Here is an 18,383-nt window from a genome sequence, read left to right on the forward strand (position 1 = left end):
TTTACATGGGTATTGGATCTGACCTCATTGATCTGTCAGTAAGCTATGTTTACATGGGTATTGGATCTTACCTCATTGATCTGTCAGTAAGCTATGTTTACATGGGTATTGGATCTGACCTCATTGATCTGTCAGTAATCTATGTTTACATGGGTATTGGATCTAACCTCATTGATCTGTCAGTAAGCTATGTTTACATGGGTATTGGGATCTCAGCTATTGTCTAATCCATCAAAGGAGTCCTACCAGCTAGCAGTGTAACGAACCTTGTAGGAAAGTACTACGTGGCTCTGGTGGAAGATCAGACCTCACCACCATTTGACTGATGTTGGGGGCGTGTCTGAAGACTCCCCGTGGGATTCTTTAAAACCTCTTAAAGAGGCTGCAAATTTTTGCAGCTTTTTGTTAAAAATCGCGCAGCTTTTTGTTAAAAATCGCGCAAAATTTCAACGTCCTGCTACTCATGCCAGGAATATAGTATATGCATATGATTAGGATGTGTGGATAGAAAACACTCCGAAGTCTCTAAAACTGGTTAAATCATGTCTGTGACTATAACAGAACGTGTGTAGGAGGCAAAATCCCAAGGAAAACTGTTCACAAAAAAACACATAAAATATCCCTCCGCCAGTCTCTGTATTGTCTATGGCAAGGGAAAATAGATAGCGTCCAGTTTACAATGCCTACAGCTTCCACACGATGTCGCCAGTACTGGCGATTGAGTTGAAGTTTATCCTTGGTGAGATGAGGAATAGGCACTTCCTGTCTTCGGGTACAATTGTGGCTGGTATTGGAGTGGCCATCACAAAGCCCTGACCACAATCGTATAGAACATTAGTGGGCAGAACTGAGAAGGGAATTTTTACTAGGATTAAATGCCAGGAATTGTGATGAGATTAAATGTATTTGGCTGAGGTGTATGTAAACTTTGGACTTCAACTGTAGGTACCGTTACTGTGTTAAAAACAGAGGCAGTTGTGGGACTGATGTGTGTGGTGTTAAAGGGGAAATCTGACATTTGTTTCTAAACATTGGAGTAAAAAAATAATGACAGCTTTGTTATTGTTTCAACTGCAGATTGGTTGTTTGTTGTGTGGCTTTTTTGAAGGGGCAACCTGGGTTTTAAACAGAAACAAAATGGCAGCCCAGAGACCTGAGCTGTGTTGGAATACTCATACTAACTGTACTATTTGTGACGTACATTGAGTTTGTAGTTTGCTTATTGGTCGTAGTATGATATAGTTGGTTTAGCCAAAAGTTCCCTGGTATGCAAGCATTTCTAAACTTTTATTCACTTTCATGGGGTATTGTGATGTCATTATGGGGTACTGTGATGTCATTATGGGGTATTGTGATGTCATTATGAGGTATTGTGATGTCATTATGGGGTATTGTCTGAAGATGGATAATAAATAAAAAAATGTAATCCATTTTAGAATAGTAGCCAAAGAACATTTTACTGGTTGAAGTCATTTTTAAATATAAAGTAGTACATTTTCGACAAAAACAAACATTATATTAATCAGGACATTCAAATGAACCTTACAATTATAATCCAAAGTAGTGTGAAATGCACTCATAAGCAACCTGGAAATGGAGGCTATATCTGCTGTCAGCCTATGAGAAGTCCCCTGAGTTTTCCCCCACGGGGGTGAATTAGTGAATAGACACAGAGATTAATGTGAGGTTCCTTGAGTAGCATCCTGATCTTACACTGATAGTGTGTTGTCATATTCAGAATACATTGTGGAAAAACTACAATCTCTGCTCACCTTTTTGCTCCAGGCAGATATACAACATCCATAACTAGGGGTTTCTGCATTAGAATGGAGTTGTTTCTGCATTAGAAGGGAGGGGTTTCTGCATTAGAAGGGAGTGGTTTCTGCATTAGAAGGGAGGGGTTTCTGCATTAGAAGGGAGTGGTTTCTGCATTAGAAGGGAGGGGTTTCTGCATTAGAAGGGAGGGGTTTCTGCATTAGAAGGGAGTGGTTTCTGCATTAGAAGGGAGGGGTTTCTGCATTAGAAGGGAGTGGTTTCTGCATTAGAAGGGAGGGGTTTCTGCAACCAAATTGCATGTGCATCGCCCTTGTTACATTTTTGGCAAACACAGAAAGGGGCCTATATAGAAGACCAAAAGTCATCTGGCACACTGCTTAGGATGTCAACAACTTTTACTTTTTTCTAGCCTAAAATCATTGATGTTACTACTAATGTGAAAAAAATACTAAATATGACTTGTTGCTCACTTGACTGTCTTCAGACGATTGTCAAGTCATTTTAACATTCTTTACAGACGTCAATTGTTGTACAACATCATGGCTACGCTGTTGGCATCACCTTTTACAGTGGATTTCTGCTGTTGTGGGCCTTTAACCATCTGTCTGACTTGTTGTTTACACAGGAGAGAGATGTGACTACTAAGTTGACGAGGCAGAGAAGAGTCTCTCCAGATCATATCACCTCAAGAATCACCAGCAGAGACCCACAGGGAATAAATCTCATTGCTTCTCAGACCGTGGGAAAGGTTGCAAATCTTCATCAGAACTTAAAATACACCAGCGAGTACACACAGGAGAGAAATCTCACCACTGTTTTGATTGTGGGAAGAGTTACTTAAGATCAGAATCACTAAAATTACACATGAGAATTCATACTGGAGAGAAACCTTATACCTGTGATCAATGTGGGAAGAGTTTTACTCAGTCAAGCTGCCTGAAAACTCACCAGAGAATACACACTGGAGAGAAACCTTATAGCTGTGATCAATGTGGGAAACATTTTACTCACTCAAGCTGCCTGATGGTACATCTTGAAAGCACACAAGGGAGAGAATCCTTACCACTGCTCTGACTGCGGAAAGAGTTTTGTTAGTTCAACAGATCTAAAATCACACCAGAAAATACACACAGTAGAGAAACCTTATAACTGTACTCAATGTGGGAAGAGGTTTAATCACTCAAGCTGGCTGATAGTACACCTGAGAGCACACACAGGAGTGAAACCTTATAGCTGTGATCAATGTGGGAAGAGTTTTGTTACATCTAGGCATCTGACTATACAGCAGAGAACACACACAGGAGAGAAATCTTACAGCTGTAGTCAATGTGGGAAGATTTTTTTTCAGTCAAGTAGCCTGATATCACACCAGAGAACACACACAGGAGAGAAATCTCATAGCTGTGATCAATGTGACAAGAGATACTCTGATAAAAGATCTCTGATCAAACATCAGAAAATACATTAATGATGGAGTTGTTTCATGATATCAATGAATTAATGTCACAATGTAGAATGTTTTAACATTGTAGTAGGAGTATTTTAATGATGTCACAATGTAGAATGTTTAAACATTGTAGTAGGAGTATTTTAATGATGTCACAATGTAGAATGTTTTAACATTGTAGAAGGAGTATTTTAATGATGTCACAATGTAGAATGTTTTCACATTGTAGAAGGAGTATTTTAATGATGTCACAATGTAGAATGTTTTCACATTGTAGTAGGAGTATTTTAATGATGTCACAATGTAGAATGTTTTAACATTGTAGTAGGAGTATTTTAATGATGTCACAATGTAGAATGTTTTAACATTGTAGAAGGAGTATTTTAATGATGTCACAATGTAGAATGTTTTCACATTGTAGAAGGAGTATTTTAATGATGTCACAATGTAGAATGTTTTAACATCGTAGTAGGAGTATTTTAATGATGTCACAATGTAGAATGTTTTAACATTGTAGTTGGAGTACAAAGGATGTGAATGTGTTAAAAGTCCATATTGATACAGAAACACTAAACCAGGATTTAGATGTATTCATAGAAGTTGATTGACAAAGTCATGAAAAATGGAATAAACCACATTTTGGCTGTGATAAAAGATATGCCTCTGGGGTCAAAATGATCCATGTCAGAACTATGGTTCAATGTAAATATGTAGTGGGTCTAAATGATCCATGTCAGAACTATGGTTCAATGTAAATATGTAGTGGGTCAAAATGATCCATGTCAGAACTATGGTTCAATGTAAATATGTAGTGGGTCTAAATGATCCATGTCAGAACTATGGTTCAATGTAAATATGTAGTGGGTCTAAATGATCCATGTCAGAACTATGGTTCAATGTAAATATGTAGTGGATCTAAATGATCCATGTCAGAACTATGGTTCAATGTAAATATGTAGTGGGTCTAAATGATCCATGTCAGAACTCTGGTTCAATGTAAATATGTAGTGGGTCTAAATGATCCATGTCAGAACTATGGTTCAATGTAAATATGTAGTGGGTCTAAATGATCCATGTCAGAACTATGGTTCAATGTAAATATGTAGTGGGTCAAAATGATCCATGTCAGAACTATGGTTCAATGTAAATATGTAGTGGGTCTAAATGATCCATGTCAGAACTATGGTTCAATGTAAATATGTAGTGGGTCTAAATGATCCATGTCAGAACTATGGTTCAATGTAAATATGTAGTGGGTCTAAAGTTTGTTTTAAATTCTCACTCATTAAACACGAATAAATCAACACATGCTTCTCTTTGAAAGACTTAATACAATATTACACTTTTATGAAATAAATGAAAATAAACTTTTGGTTCCTCAACTGTGTTGCCCCTCCAGTCAGCAGATGGCGATGTGTCTTTTTATGTTTTATTTTATATATTTATTTTTTGATTCAAAATACAGACCAACAATTTACATTGTTACATCATACAAAACAGAACTAGTATCAACTAGAAAATACTAAAACACACAAAATATCAATGAAGTAATAAAACATTAACTATTTTAGTGTAGTTGTTATCACTCTGAAAAAATCTATAATGATTCAGGAAAATGTTATTCTTGTTGTTATTCACTAGGGTTAATGTTTCAATAAAATATTTAAATTCAGTCAGAAAAATGTGTAATTTTGGTATAGAATTTTTGTCATGTACTGTCATGTTGTGTCTTGTCTCTGTCCTTTCCCTTCACCCTGTCTCCCTCTGCTGGTCGTTGTTAGGTTACCTTTTCTCCCCCTCTTTCCCCCAGCTGTGCCTTGTCTCCTCCTAACCACCTCGTCACCCCTTTTCCCACCTGTTCCCTTTTTCCCTCTGATTAGGTCCCTATATCTCTCTCTGTTCCTGCTCCTGTCCTTGTCGGATTCTTGTTTGTTGTGTTTCATGCCTGAACCAGACTGTCGTCATGTTTGCTGTAACCTTGTCTTGTCCTGTCGGAATCTGCCGGTCCGTCTGAGCCTACCTATGTTTGGTAATTAAAGAAGCTCTGTTTAAGTTAATTCGCTTTTGGGTCCTCATTCACGCACCGTAACAGAAGAATCCGACCAAGAATGGACCCAGCGACTTCGGATCCTCTCCACTCAGCCGTCGGGATCCAGGGAGCGATGCTAGGCAGACACGAGCAGGAATTGTCTGCTGCTCGACATGCCGTTGAGACCCTGGCCACCCAAGTCTCCAACCTCACAGAACAGGTTCACCATCTCCACCTCGATCCACCGGCCACTTCCAGGGCTTTCGAATCTCCGGAGCCCAGAATCAATAACCCGCCGTGTTACTCTGGGGAGCCCACTGAATGCCGCTCGTTCCTCACCCAGTGTGATATTGTGTTTTCTCTCCAGCCCTACACTTTCTCCAGGAGCACTGCTCGTGTCGCCTACGTCATATCTCTCCTTATTGGACGGGCTCGTGAGTGGGGCACGGCAATCTGGGAGGCAAGGGCTGAGTGTACTAACCAGTATCAGGACTTTAAGGAGGAGATGATACGGGTTTTTGATCGATCTGTTTTTGGGGAGGAGGCTTCCAGGGGGTCTCCGCGCAGAGGTAAAGGATGAGATTCTCTCCCGGGAGGTTCCTTCCAGCGTGGATTCCTTGATTGAACTCGCTATTCGCATTGAGCGACGGGTTGATCTTCGTCACCGAGCTCGTGGAAAGGAGCTTGCGTTCTCCGTTGCCCCCCTCTCCGCATCACTACCATCTTCCTCTGCCGGCTCGGGTGCTGAGCCCATGCAGCTGGGAGGTATCCGCATCTCGACTAAGGAGAGGGAACGGAGAATCACCAACCGCCTCTGTCTCTATTGCGGTTCCGCTGGTCATTTTGTCACTTCATGTCCAGTAAAAGGCCAGAGCTCATCAGTAAGCGGAGGGCTACTGGTGAGCGCTACTACTCCTGTCTCTCCTTCAAGATCCTGCACTACCTTGTCGGTCCATCTACGCTGGACCGGTTCGTCAGCTTCCTGCAGTGCCTTAATAGACTCTGGGGCAGAGGGCTGTTTTATGGACGAGACCTGGGCTCGGGAACATGACATTCCTCTCAGACAGTTAAAGGAGCCCACGGCCTTGTTCGCCCTGGATGGTAGTCCTCTCCCCAGGATTCAGCGTGAGACGCTACCTTTAACCCTCACTGTTTCTGGTAATCATAGTGAAACCATTTCTTTTTTAATTTTTCGTTCACCTTTTACACCTGTTGTTTTGGGCCATCCCTGGCTAGTTTGTCATAATCCTTCCATTAATTGGTCTAGTAATTCTATCCTCTCCTGGAACGTCTCTTGTCATGTGAAATGTTTAATGTCTGCTATCCCTCCTGTTTCCTCTGTCTCTTCTTCACAGGAGGAGCCTGGTGATTTGACAGGGGTGCCGGAGGAATATCACGATCTGCGCAAGGTGTTCAGTCGGTCCAGGGCCACCTCTCTTCCTCCACACCGGTCGTATGATTGTAGTATTGATCTCCTTCCGGGAACCACCCCCCCCCGGGGTAGACTATACTCTCTGTCGGCTCCCGAACGTAAGGCTCTCGAAGATTATTTGTCTGTAGCTCTTGACGCCGGTACCATAGTCCCCTCCTCCTCTCCCGCCGGAGCGGGGGTTTTTTTTGTCAAGAAGAAGGACGGGTCTCTGCGCCCCTGCATAGATTATCGAGGGCTGAATGACATAACAGTGAAGAATCGTTATCCGCTTCCTCTTATGTCTTCAGCCTTCGAGATCCTGCAGGGAGCCAGGTTTTTCACTAAGTTGGACCTTCGTAACGCTTACCATCTCGTGCGCATCAGGGAGGGGGACGAGTGGAAGACGGCGTTTAACACTCCGTTAGGGCACTTTGAATACCGGGTTCTTCCTTTCGGCCTCGCTAACGCTCCAGCTGTCTTTCAGGCATTAGTCAATGATGTCCTGAGAGACATGCTGAACATCTTTGTTTTCGTTTACCTTGACGATATCCTGATTTTTTTCACCGTCACTCCAGATTCATGTTCAGCACGTTCGACGTGTCCTCCAGCGCCTTTTAGAGAATTGTCTTTTTGTGAAGGCTGAGAAGTGCACTTTTCATGCCTCCTCCGTCACATTTCTCGGTTCTGTTATTTCCGCTGAAGGCATTAAGATGGATCCCGCTAAGGTCCAAGCTGTCATTGATTGGCCCGTCCCTAAGTCACGCGTCGAGCTGCAGCGCTTTCTCGGCTTCGCGAACTTCTATCGTCGTTTCATCCGTAATTTCGGTCAGGTGGCAGCTCCTCTCACAGCCCTTACTTCTGTCAAGACGTGCTTTAAGTGGTCCGTTTCCGCCCAGGGAGCTTTTGATCTCCTCAAGAATCGTTTTACATCCGCTCCTATCCTTGTTACACCTGACGTCTCTAGACAGTTCGTTGTCGAGGTTGACGCGTCAGAGGTGGGCGTGGGAGCCATTCTTTCTCAGCGCTCCCTCTCTGACGACAAGGTCCACCCATGCGCGTATTTTTCTCATCGCCTGTCGCCGTCGGAACGTAACTATGATGTGGGTAACCGCGAACTGCTCGCCATCCGGTTAGCCCTAGGCGAATGGCGACAGTGGTTGGAGGGGGCGACCGTTCCTTTTGTCGTTTGGACTGACCATAGGAACCTTGAGTACATCCGTTCTGCCAAACGACTTAATGCGCGTCAGGCGCGTTGGGCGCTGTTTTTCGCTCGTTTCGAGTTCGTGATTTCTTATCGTCCGGGCTCTAAGAACACCAAGCCTGATGCTTTGTCTCGTCTCTTCAGTTCTTCAGTAGCCTCCACTGACCCCGAGGGGATTCTCCCTGAGGGGCGTGTTGTCGGGTTGACTGTCTGGGGAATTGAGAGGCAGGTAAAGCAAGCGCTCACTCACACTCCGTCGCCGCGCGCTTGTCCTAGGAACCTTCTTTTCGTTCCCGTTCCTACTCGTCTGGCCGTTCTTCAGTGGGCTCACTCTGCCAAGTTAGCCGGCCACCCTGGCGTTCGGGGTACGCTTGCTTCCATTCGCCAGCGTTTTTGGTGGCCCACCCGGGAGCATGACACGCGTCGTTTCGTGGCTGCTTGTTCGGTCTGCGCGCAGACTAAGTCCGGTAACTCTCCTCCTGCCGGCCGTCTCAGGCCGCTTCCTATTCCCTCTCGACCGTGGTCTCACATCGCCTTAGATTTTGTCACCGGACTGCCTTCGTCAGCGGGGAAGACTGTTATTCTTACGGTTGTCGATAGGTTCTCTAAGGCAGCTCATTTCATTCCCCTTGCTAAGCTTCCTTCTGCTAAAGAGACGGCACAAATCATCATCGAGAATGTTTTCAGAATTCATGGCCTTCCGTCAGACGTCGTTTCGGACAGAGGTCCGCAATTCACGTCTCAATTTTGGAGGGAGTTTTGCCGTTTGATTGGGGCTTCCGTCAGTCTCTCTACCGGCTTTCACCCCCAGTCTAACGGTCAAGCAGAACGGGCCAATCAGACTATTGGTCGCATCTTACGCAGTCTTTCTTTTCGCAACCCTGCGTCTTGGTCAGAACAGCTCCCCTGGGCAGAATACGCCCACAACTCGCTTCCTTCGTCTGCGACCGGGCTATCTCCTTTTCAGAGTAGCCTCGGGTACCAGCCTCCGCTGTTCTCATCTCAGTTCGCCGAGTCCAGCGTCCCCTCCGCTCAGGCTTTTGTCCAACGTTGCGAGCGCACCTGGAAGAGGGTCAGGTCTGCACTTTGCCGTTATAGGACGCAGACTGTGAGGGCTGCTAATAAGCGTAGAACTAAGAGTCCTAGATATTGTCGCGGTCAGAGAGTTTGGCTCTCCACTCAGAACCTTCCCCTTAAGACGGCTTCTCGCAAGTTGACCCCGCGGTTCATTGGTCCGTTCCGTATTTCTCGGGTCATTAATCCTGTCGCAGTTCGACTTCTTCTTCCGCGATACCTTCGTCGCGTCCACCCGGTCTTCCATGTCTCCTGCATCAAGCCCGTCCTTCGCGCCCCCGCTCGTCTTCCCCCCCCCCCCCCCCATCCTTGTCGAGGGCGCACCCATCTACAGGGTCCGTAGAATTTTGGACATGCGTCCTCGGGGCCGTGGTCACCAGTACCTCGTAGATTGGGAGGGGTACGGTCCTGAGGAGAGGAGTTGGGTTCCCTCTCGGGACGTGCTGGACCGTGCGCTGATCGAGGATTTCCTCCGTTGCCGCCAGGTTTCCTCCTCGAGTGCGCCAGGAGGCGCTCGGTGAGTGGGGGGGTACTGTCATGTACTGTCATGTTGTGTCTTGTCTCTGTCCTTTCCCTTCACCCTGTCTCCCTCTGCTGGTCGTTGTTAGGTTACCTTTTCTCCCCCTCTTTCCCCCAGCTGTGCCTTGTCTCCTCCTAACCACCTCGTCACCCCTTTTCCCACCTGTTCCCTTTTTCCCTCTGATTAGGTCCCTATATCTCTCTCTGTTCCTGCTCCTGTCCTTGTCGGATTCTTGTTTGTTGTGTTTCATGCCTGAACCAGACTGTCGTCATGTTTGCTGTAACCTTGTCTTGTCCTGTCGGAATCTGCCGGTCCGTCTGAGCCTACCTATGTTTGGTAATTAAAGAAGCTCTGTTTAAGTTAATTCGCTTTTGGGTCCTCATTCACGCACCGTAACAATTTTGGAATGTTTGTTTGTGTATAAAGTATTTGGCAACAAGAATAAAAAAAATCACAATCATTTCAGTGGTTTCATTGCAATAGTAACATATTATATCCTCCATGTAAAACATGGGCAGTGTTCATAATGGTAACATAGTATATCCTCCATGTTAAACATGGGCAGTGTTCATAATGGTAACATAGTATATCCTCCATGTAGAACATGGGCAGTGTTCATAATGGTAACATATTATATCCTCCATGTAGAACATGGGCAGTGTTCATAATGGTAACATATTATATCCTCCATGTAGAACATGGGCAGTGTTCATAATGGTAACATATTATATCCTCCATGTAGAACATGGGCAGTGTTCATAATGGTAACATATTATATCCTCCATGTAGAACATGGGCAGTGTTCATAATGGTAACATATTATATCCTCCATGTAGAACATGGGCAGTGTTCATAATGGTAACATATTATATCCTCCATGTAGAACATGGGCAGTGTTCATAATGGTAACATATTATATCCTCCATGTAAAACATGGGCAGTGTTCATAATGGTAACATATTATATCCTTCATGTTAAACATGGGCAGTGTTCATAATGGTAACATATTATATCCTCCATGTAGAACATGGGCAGTGTTCATAATGGTAACATATTATATCCTCCATGTAGAACATGGGCAGTGTTCATAATGGTAACATATTATATCCTCCATGTAAAACATGGGCAGTGTTCATAATGGTAACATATTATATCCTCCATGTAGAACATGGGCAGTGTTCATAATGGTAACATATTATATCCTCCATGTTAAACATGGGCAGTGTTCATAATGGTAACATATTATATCCTTCATGTTAAACATGGGCAGTGTTCATAATGGTAACATATTATATCCTCCATGTAGAACATGGGCAGTGTTCATAATGGTAACATATTATATCCTCCATGTTAAACATGGGCAGTGTTCATAATGGTAACATATTATATCCTCCATGTTAAACATGGGCAGTGTTCATAATGGTAACATATTATATCCTCCATGTAAAACATGGGCAGTGTTCATAATGGTAACATATTATATCCTCCATGTAGAACATGGGCAGTGTTCATAATGGTAACATATTATATCCTCCATGTAGAACATGGGCAGTGTTCATAATGGTAACATATTATATCCTCCATGTTAAACATGGGCAGTGTTCATAATGGTAACATATTATATCCTCCATGTAAAACATGGGCAGTGTTCATAATGGTAAATAAGTATCTTGCAAGGTTTTCACAAAATTATGACACAGATTTACATCAAAGAACAAGTGGGACAGATTCTCACCTTTTTCTCAGAAAACACAGATATCATCAACAGCCACACATGTGGACATCATAGAATTACATGGATATATCTGATGTAACATAATAAAGTGCCCTTCCTTAACGTTGTTTGTTCTACAGTATTTGTAAGGCCTTAACCAGCCACACATGTGGACATCATGTGGGGGGGAATTGTGCAGGAAACATATTTTCCAGGCCATTAAAGCTTGTTGGTGAAACCTAACTGACTTTGAGAGTTTACTTAGTGTAGAATTGCTTCAGTTATCTGGTGTTGAAAAGTCCCACACCACACCTTACCATCCCATGGGCAACGGCCAAGCAGAACGTCTGAATCGCACACTGGGTGGGCGAGACTACTGGGTTTCCACCCTTCTTCTTGATGTTCGGACGCACCTCTAGGCTGCCGGTAGATGTTATGTTTGAAAGTGTGCTGTTGGATGGGGACACAGTAGATGTGGATAAGTAGGTCCAGTCTCTGGATGGGGACACAGTAGATGTAGAGAAGTAGATCCAGTCTCTGGGTGAATGAAATACCATATTGAATCAGTATTGATCAAACATCTTTTCAACCAGTTGATCTTGAAAGTGTTATTTATGTCACAAAGTCCAACACTTCCAGACCTCCTTCAGCTCTTTTATTAGAGGACTCTTTTAGTTGGTGAGATTTATTTTTCCAGATGAAGTCAAGAAAGGTCTTGTTGATCTCTTTACAAGTAGCAGGATTTACACATAAAGATAATGAGGGGTACACAAAACCAGACAGTCCCTCTGCCTTGGACAGAAGTACTCTCCCAAGTATAGAAAGATCTCTTTGTAGACAATTATTACATATATTTTGGGTTTCTTAATTTTAGGAGAGAAATTCATGTGTTGTCTGACTAAGTGTTTTTTTGACAGATGTATTCCTAAATATTTAACACAGTCCTTTACAGGAATATTTTATATTTCTTTATCATCAGAGTCAAATAAACATAAGATTTCTGTACTATATAAACACTGCTAATCCAACAATATTGCTAGGTGTCTGTACTATATAAACACTGCTAATACAACAATAGTGCTAGGTGTCTGTACTATATTAACACTGTTAATCCAACAATAGTGCTAGGTGTCTGTACTATATAAACACTGCTAATCCAACAATAGTGCTAGGTGCCTGTACTATATAAACACTGTTAATCCAACAATAGTGCTAGATGTCTGTACTATATAAACACTGTTAATACACCAATAGTGCTAGGTGTCTGTACTATATAAACACTGCTAATACAACAATAGTGCTAGGTGTCTGTACTATATAAACACTGTTAATCCAACAATAGTGCTAGGTGTCTGTACTATATAAACACTGCTAATACAACAATAGTGCTAGGTGTCTGTACTATATAAACACTGCTAATCCAACAATAGTGCTAGGTGTCTGTACTATATAAACACTGCTAATACAACAATAGTGCTAGGTGTCTGTACTATATAAACACTGTTAATCCAACAATAGTGCTAGGTGTCTGTACTATATAAACACTGTTAATCCAACAATAGTGCTAGATGTCTGTACTATATAAACACTGCTAATACAACAATAGTGCTAGATGTCTGTACTATATAAACACTGCTAATACAACAATAGTGCTAGGTGTCTGTACTATATAAACACTGCTAATCCAACAATAGTGCTAGGTGTCTGTACTATATAAACACTGCTAATCCAACAATAGTGCTAGGTGTCTGTACTATATATACACTGCTAATCCAACAATAGTGCTAGATGTCTGTACTATATAAACACTGCTAATACAACAATAGTGCTAGGTGTCTGTACTATATAAACACTGCTAATCCAACAATAGTGCTAGGTGTCTGTACTATATAAACACTGCTAATACAACAATAGTGCTAGGTGTCTGTACTATATAAACACTGCTAATCCAACAATAGTGCTAGGTGTCTGTACTATAGAAACGCTGCTAATCCAACAATAGTGCTAGGTACCTGTACTATATAAACACTGCTAATCCAACAATAGTGCTAGGTGTCTGTACTATATAAACACTGCTAATCCAACAATAGTGCTAGGTGTCTGTACTATATAAACACTGCTAATACAACAATAGTGCTAGGAGTCTGTACTATATAAACACTGCTAATACAACAATAGTGCTAGGTGTCTGTACTATATAAACACTGCTAATCCAACAATAGTGCTAGGTGTCTGTACTATATAAACACTGTTAATCCAACAATAGTGCTAGGTGTCTGTACTATATAAACACTGCTCATCCAACAATAGTGCTAGGTGTCTGTACTATATAAACACTGCTAATCCAACAATAGTGCTAGGTGTCTGTACTATATAAACACTGCTAATCCAACAATAGTGCTACTTGTCTGTACTATATAAACACTGCTAATCCAACAATAGTGCTAGGTGTCTGTACTATATAAACACTGCTAATACAACAATAGTGCTAGGTGTCTGTACTATATAAACACTGCTAATACAACAATAGTGCTAGGTGTCTGTACTATATAAACACTGCTAATCCAACAATAGTGCTAGGTGTCTGTACTATATAAACACTGCTAATCCAACAATAGTGCTAGGTGTCTGTACTATATAAACAATGCTAATCCAACAATAGTGCTAGGTGTCTGTACTATATAAACACTGCTAATACAACAATAGTGCTAGGTGTCTGTACTACATAAACACTGCTAATCCAACAATAGTGCTAGGTGTCTGTACTATATAAACACTGCTAATCCAACAATAGTGCTAGGTGTCTGTACTATATAAACACTGTTAATCCAACAATAGTGCTAGGTGTCTGTACTATATAAACACTGCTAATACAACAATAGTGCTAGGTGTCTGTACTATATTAACACTGCTAATACAACAATAGTGCTAGGTGTCTGTACTATATGAACACTGCTAATCCAACAATAGTGCTAGGTGCCTGTACTATAGGTTCACACTTGAATTAAAATCTACATTTCTTAGATTCTTCCCAAAACTCAAATGTGGTCTCCTGATGTGGTTTAAGCATTGTTATATACTGTTATATACTCTTATTGTTTTTCTGTTTAAAAAAGTCTGACTTTGAGAACGAAAACCTGAAATAAAAATGAGATCAATTCTGAAACCTGTTTCTTCGTCAGTCTCTCTGTTTCAATAATAGTAAAACTATTATCCTACTGAACAGTACAGCTTGGGTTGGTCTACTATTATCCTACTGAACAGTACAGCTTGGGTTGGTCTACTATTATCCTACTGAACAGTACCACTTGGGTTGGCCTGTAACAAGTAATTAAAGAGTAAAAAGTAATTAAAGAGCAGCAGTAAAATAACAATAGCAGGACTATATACAGGTCAGTACCTGGCTCTCCAGAGAAGACAGGCTATGTGCACACAGCCCACAAAATGAGGTGGAAACTGAGATGCACTTCCTAACCTCCTGCCAAATGTATGACCAGTTAATTCATACTGTATGTTGTAGTCTGTCCAAGAGGGGAATCACACAGACTGATCTCAGTTAATTCATACTGTATGTTGTAGTCTGTCCAAGAGGGGAATCACACAGACTGATCTCAGTTAATTCATACTGTATGTTGTAGTCTGTCCAAGAGGGGAATCACACAGACTGATCTCAGATAATTCATACTGTATGTTGTAGTCTGTCCAAGAGGGGAATCACACAGACTGATCTCAGTTAATTCATACTGTATGTTGTAGTCTGTCCAAGAGGGGAATCACACAGACTGATCTCAGTTAATTCATACTGTATGTTGTAGTCTGTCCAAGAGGGGAATCACACAGACTGATCTCAGTTAATTCATACTGTATGTTGTAGTCTGTCCAAGAGGGGAATCACACAGACTGATCTCAGTTAATTCATACTGTATGTTGTAGTCTGTCCAAGAGGGGAATCACACAAGACTGACATCCTGTCATTTTATTAAAAACATTCAGTTGATTACATGGCAGTTTAGAGAGCAACATCACAACAATAATCTACGAATAATCTACTACATAATCAATAATCAATATCATAACATTTATAATCAACAACATCATGAGGTAAACAACAACAAAAACGAAATGACTTGAGAAAAAGATGACGCCTTTATTCAAACATGTTTCAAAATACAAAGAATGAACAGATGATTATAATAATACCTGGACTAATAATGGAGACACTTCAAGATAAAGAATCTAAGAGACACTAAATAAGATAAAGAATCTAAGAGACACTAAATAAGATAAAGAATCTAAGAGACACTAAATAAGATAAAGAATCTAAGAGACACTAAATAAGATAAAGAATCTAAGAGACACTAAATAAGATAAAGAATCTAAGAGACACTTCAAGATAAAGAATCTAAGAGACACTAAATAAGATAAAGAATCTAAGAGACACTAAATAAGATAAAGAATCTAAGAGACACTAAATAAGATAAAGAATCTAAGAGACACTAAATAAGATAAAGAATCTAAGAGACACTAAATAAGATAAAGAATCTAAGAGACACTTCAAGATAAAGAATCTAAGAGACACTAAATAAGATAAAGAATCTAAGAGACACTAAATAAGATAAAGAATCTAAGAGACACTAAATAAGATAAAGAATCTAAGAGACACTAAATAAGATAAAGAATCTAAGAGACACTAAATAAGATAAAGAATCTAAGAGAAACTAAATAAGATAAAGAATCTAAGAGACACTAAATAAGACAATAATAACACATAAACATGAATAAATGAAGACAAAAAGCAAAAACAAAACATTCTGGAAACAAAACAGACGTTTTTTTGAGCTTCTCTCTTAAAATATTTAAACCCCATATTACCAAAACCCATGTTACCCAAAACCCCATGTTACCCAAAACCCCATGTTACCAAAACCCCACGTTACCAAAACCCCATGTTACCAAAACCCCATGATACCCAAAACCCCATGTTCCCCAAAACCCGATGATACCCAAAACCCCATGTTACCCAAAACCCCATGTTACCCAAAACCCCATGTTACCCAAAACCCCATGATACCCAAAACCCCCTGTTACATAAAACCCCCTGTTACCCAGAACCCCATGTTACCCAAAATCCCATGTTACCCAAAACCCCATGTTACCAAAACCCCATGTTACCAAAACCCTATGTTAACCCAAAACCCCATGTTACCAAAACCCCATGTTACCCAGAACCCCATGTTACCCAGAACCCCATGTTACCCAGAACCCCATGTTACCCAAAACCCCATGTTACCAAAACCCCATGTTACCCAAAACCCCATGTTACCCAAAACCCCATGTTACCCAAAACCCCATGTTACCAAAACCCCATGTTACCCAGAACCCCATGTTACCCAAAACCCCATGTTACCCGAAACCCCATGTTACCCGAAACCCCATGTTACCCAAAACCCCATGTTACCAAAACCCCATGTTACCCCAAACCCCATGTTACCCAGAACCCCATGTTACCCAGAACCCCATGTTACCAAAACCCCATGTTACCCAAAACCCCATGTTACCCCAAACCCCATGTTACCCCAAACCCCATGTTACCCAGAACCCCATGTTACCCAGAACCCCATGTTACCAAAACCCCATGTTACCCAAAACCCCATGTTACCCAAAACCCCATGTTACCCCAAACCCCATGTTACCCAAAACCCCATGTTACCCAAAACCCCATGTTACCAAAACCCCATGTTACCCCAAACCCCATGTTACCCAGAACCCCATGTTACCCAAAACCCCATGTTACCCAGAACCCCATGTTTCTCTGGTGGTAAAAACCAAACTAAATGAATAATGGTGGTTGCAGTCACTCCTTTTAGATTTCTTCCAAGGTCCTAGAAAGAGAAACTAATTCTGAACTTGTTATTAAAATTAGAACCACTTCAGGTTTGTCACCACATTTTAAACATCAGTCCACTGCTGACCATCGATTTAAAACACAAAACTGACCTAAGACCAGCATGTAGGGTCAGATTCATTCTACTCCTACTCCGTCCCCTGGGCTGCTCTCTCATCTCCCGGTCCAGCTTCAGCTCTGGAGCTCAGAGAGACCATCTCCATGGCATTGACATAAAGATCCATGCTGCTCACCCTGTTCACTCTCTTCTGCCTCCTGGTGGGCTAGGGAGATACAGCACCAACAGTCAGACATTTACTCTCTAGTATCTCCATTCTCTCCCTCTCCCTCTAGTTTAAATGACTTGTAACGTCTGAGTAAATGTCTTTACCTTGTAGTACAGGTAGGAGGTGGTGATGGCTGTCAGTAGGATCAGCAGCACTACAACGTGTCTGATGATGAAGGCTGGCAGAGGAGATGCTGCAAACAGAAACACCTTTGATGAGGGGACTGATCATCATCACATAGATCTGTGGGAAATCTGTCAATGACAAAGTTATAAGTCTGGTTCATGTTCAGTTACCTGTGATGGTGAGGGAGAGGAGCTCACTCTCAGAGGAGAAGTTATGAGAGAAAACATAATTGTCATAAACACAGCTGTAGGTCCCTTGGTGTGAGTCATCTGCAGCAGGAAAGAGGAAGGCAGCAGAGTGATTGACAGCTGGCTGGGTCTGGGTTCTGTTGGAGCCGGTGAACGTGAGGAGGAAGGAGCCTCCTGGGTACTGTGGCTGAGTGGAGCAGGTGATGGTGAAGTTGTAGCCCCTGAACATCTCGGGCCCCTGGTGGCCCCTGCAGACCCCTCCCATTGGGTCAGTCAGGAAGATATCAGGCTGGACCTGGAGATCTGTAACAATAAAAGAGAACAAGAAAAACCTCTTCAACTAGTTTCCTATAGATATGACAATAACATCATCATGTAACAGTTCCAGCCACCCTCCCTCACAGGGCAACATGAGTAGTGGGCCTACAGTCACTGAGACAACATATGTTGATATCAGGCTTAAGCAGGACATCTGGAACAAGAGGAGAGAAAAAGAAAACGTAGCTCCTCAACTACTTTCCTCATTTAGATATGACAATAACATGACATGTGACAGTGGTAGTGAGTAGAGACGTTCACTGAGATAACACTCAAATACAAAGCATTCTGGGATATTTAAGTTGTATTTGATTCCTACTTGACTGAGTGATCTATTTAGTAAAGCAGACTGACAAGTTAAACAGTCATCATGAGAGGTGCAGAGGAAGTTGTATGAATGAAGGAAAT

The 18,383-nt window shown here is 41.8% G+C and overlaps 1 protein-coding gene and 1 pseudogene across 1 annotated transcript in view; both read right to left on the reverse strand.

Annotated features, from left to right (window-relative positions):
• LOC118941399 overlaps window positions 1-18,383 on the reverse strand; it is a 117,537-nt pseudogene that overhangs the window by 95,267 nt on the left and 3,887 nt on the right.
• LOC110517701 (CD5 antigen-like) overlaps window positions 16,900-18,383 on the reverse strand; it is a 177,630-nt gene continuing 176,146 nt past the window's right edge. Inside the window, exons 8-9 of the mRNA XM_036953910.1 lie at window positions 17,448-17,536; window positions 16,900-17,340 (exon numbers count right to left, since the gene is read on the reverse strand). Of these exons, the coding sequence (XP_036809805.1) occupies window positions 17,206-17,340; window positions 17,448-17,536 (224 nt within the window). The 3' untranslated portion in view covers window positions 16,900-17,205. The remainder of the gene's footprint in view (window positions 17,341-17,447; window positions 17,537-18,383) is intronic.

Source organism: Oncorhynchus mykiss, chromosome 19 (genome assembly GCF_013265735.2).
Source record: "Oncorhynchus mykiss isolate Arlee chromosome 19, USDA_OmykA_1.1, whole genome shotgun sequence".
NCBI classification, from domain to species: domain Eukaryota; kingdom Metazoa; phylum Chordata; class Actinopteri; order Salmoniformes; family Salmonidae; genus Oncorhynchus; species Oncorhynchus mykiss.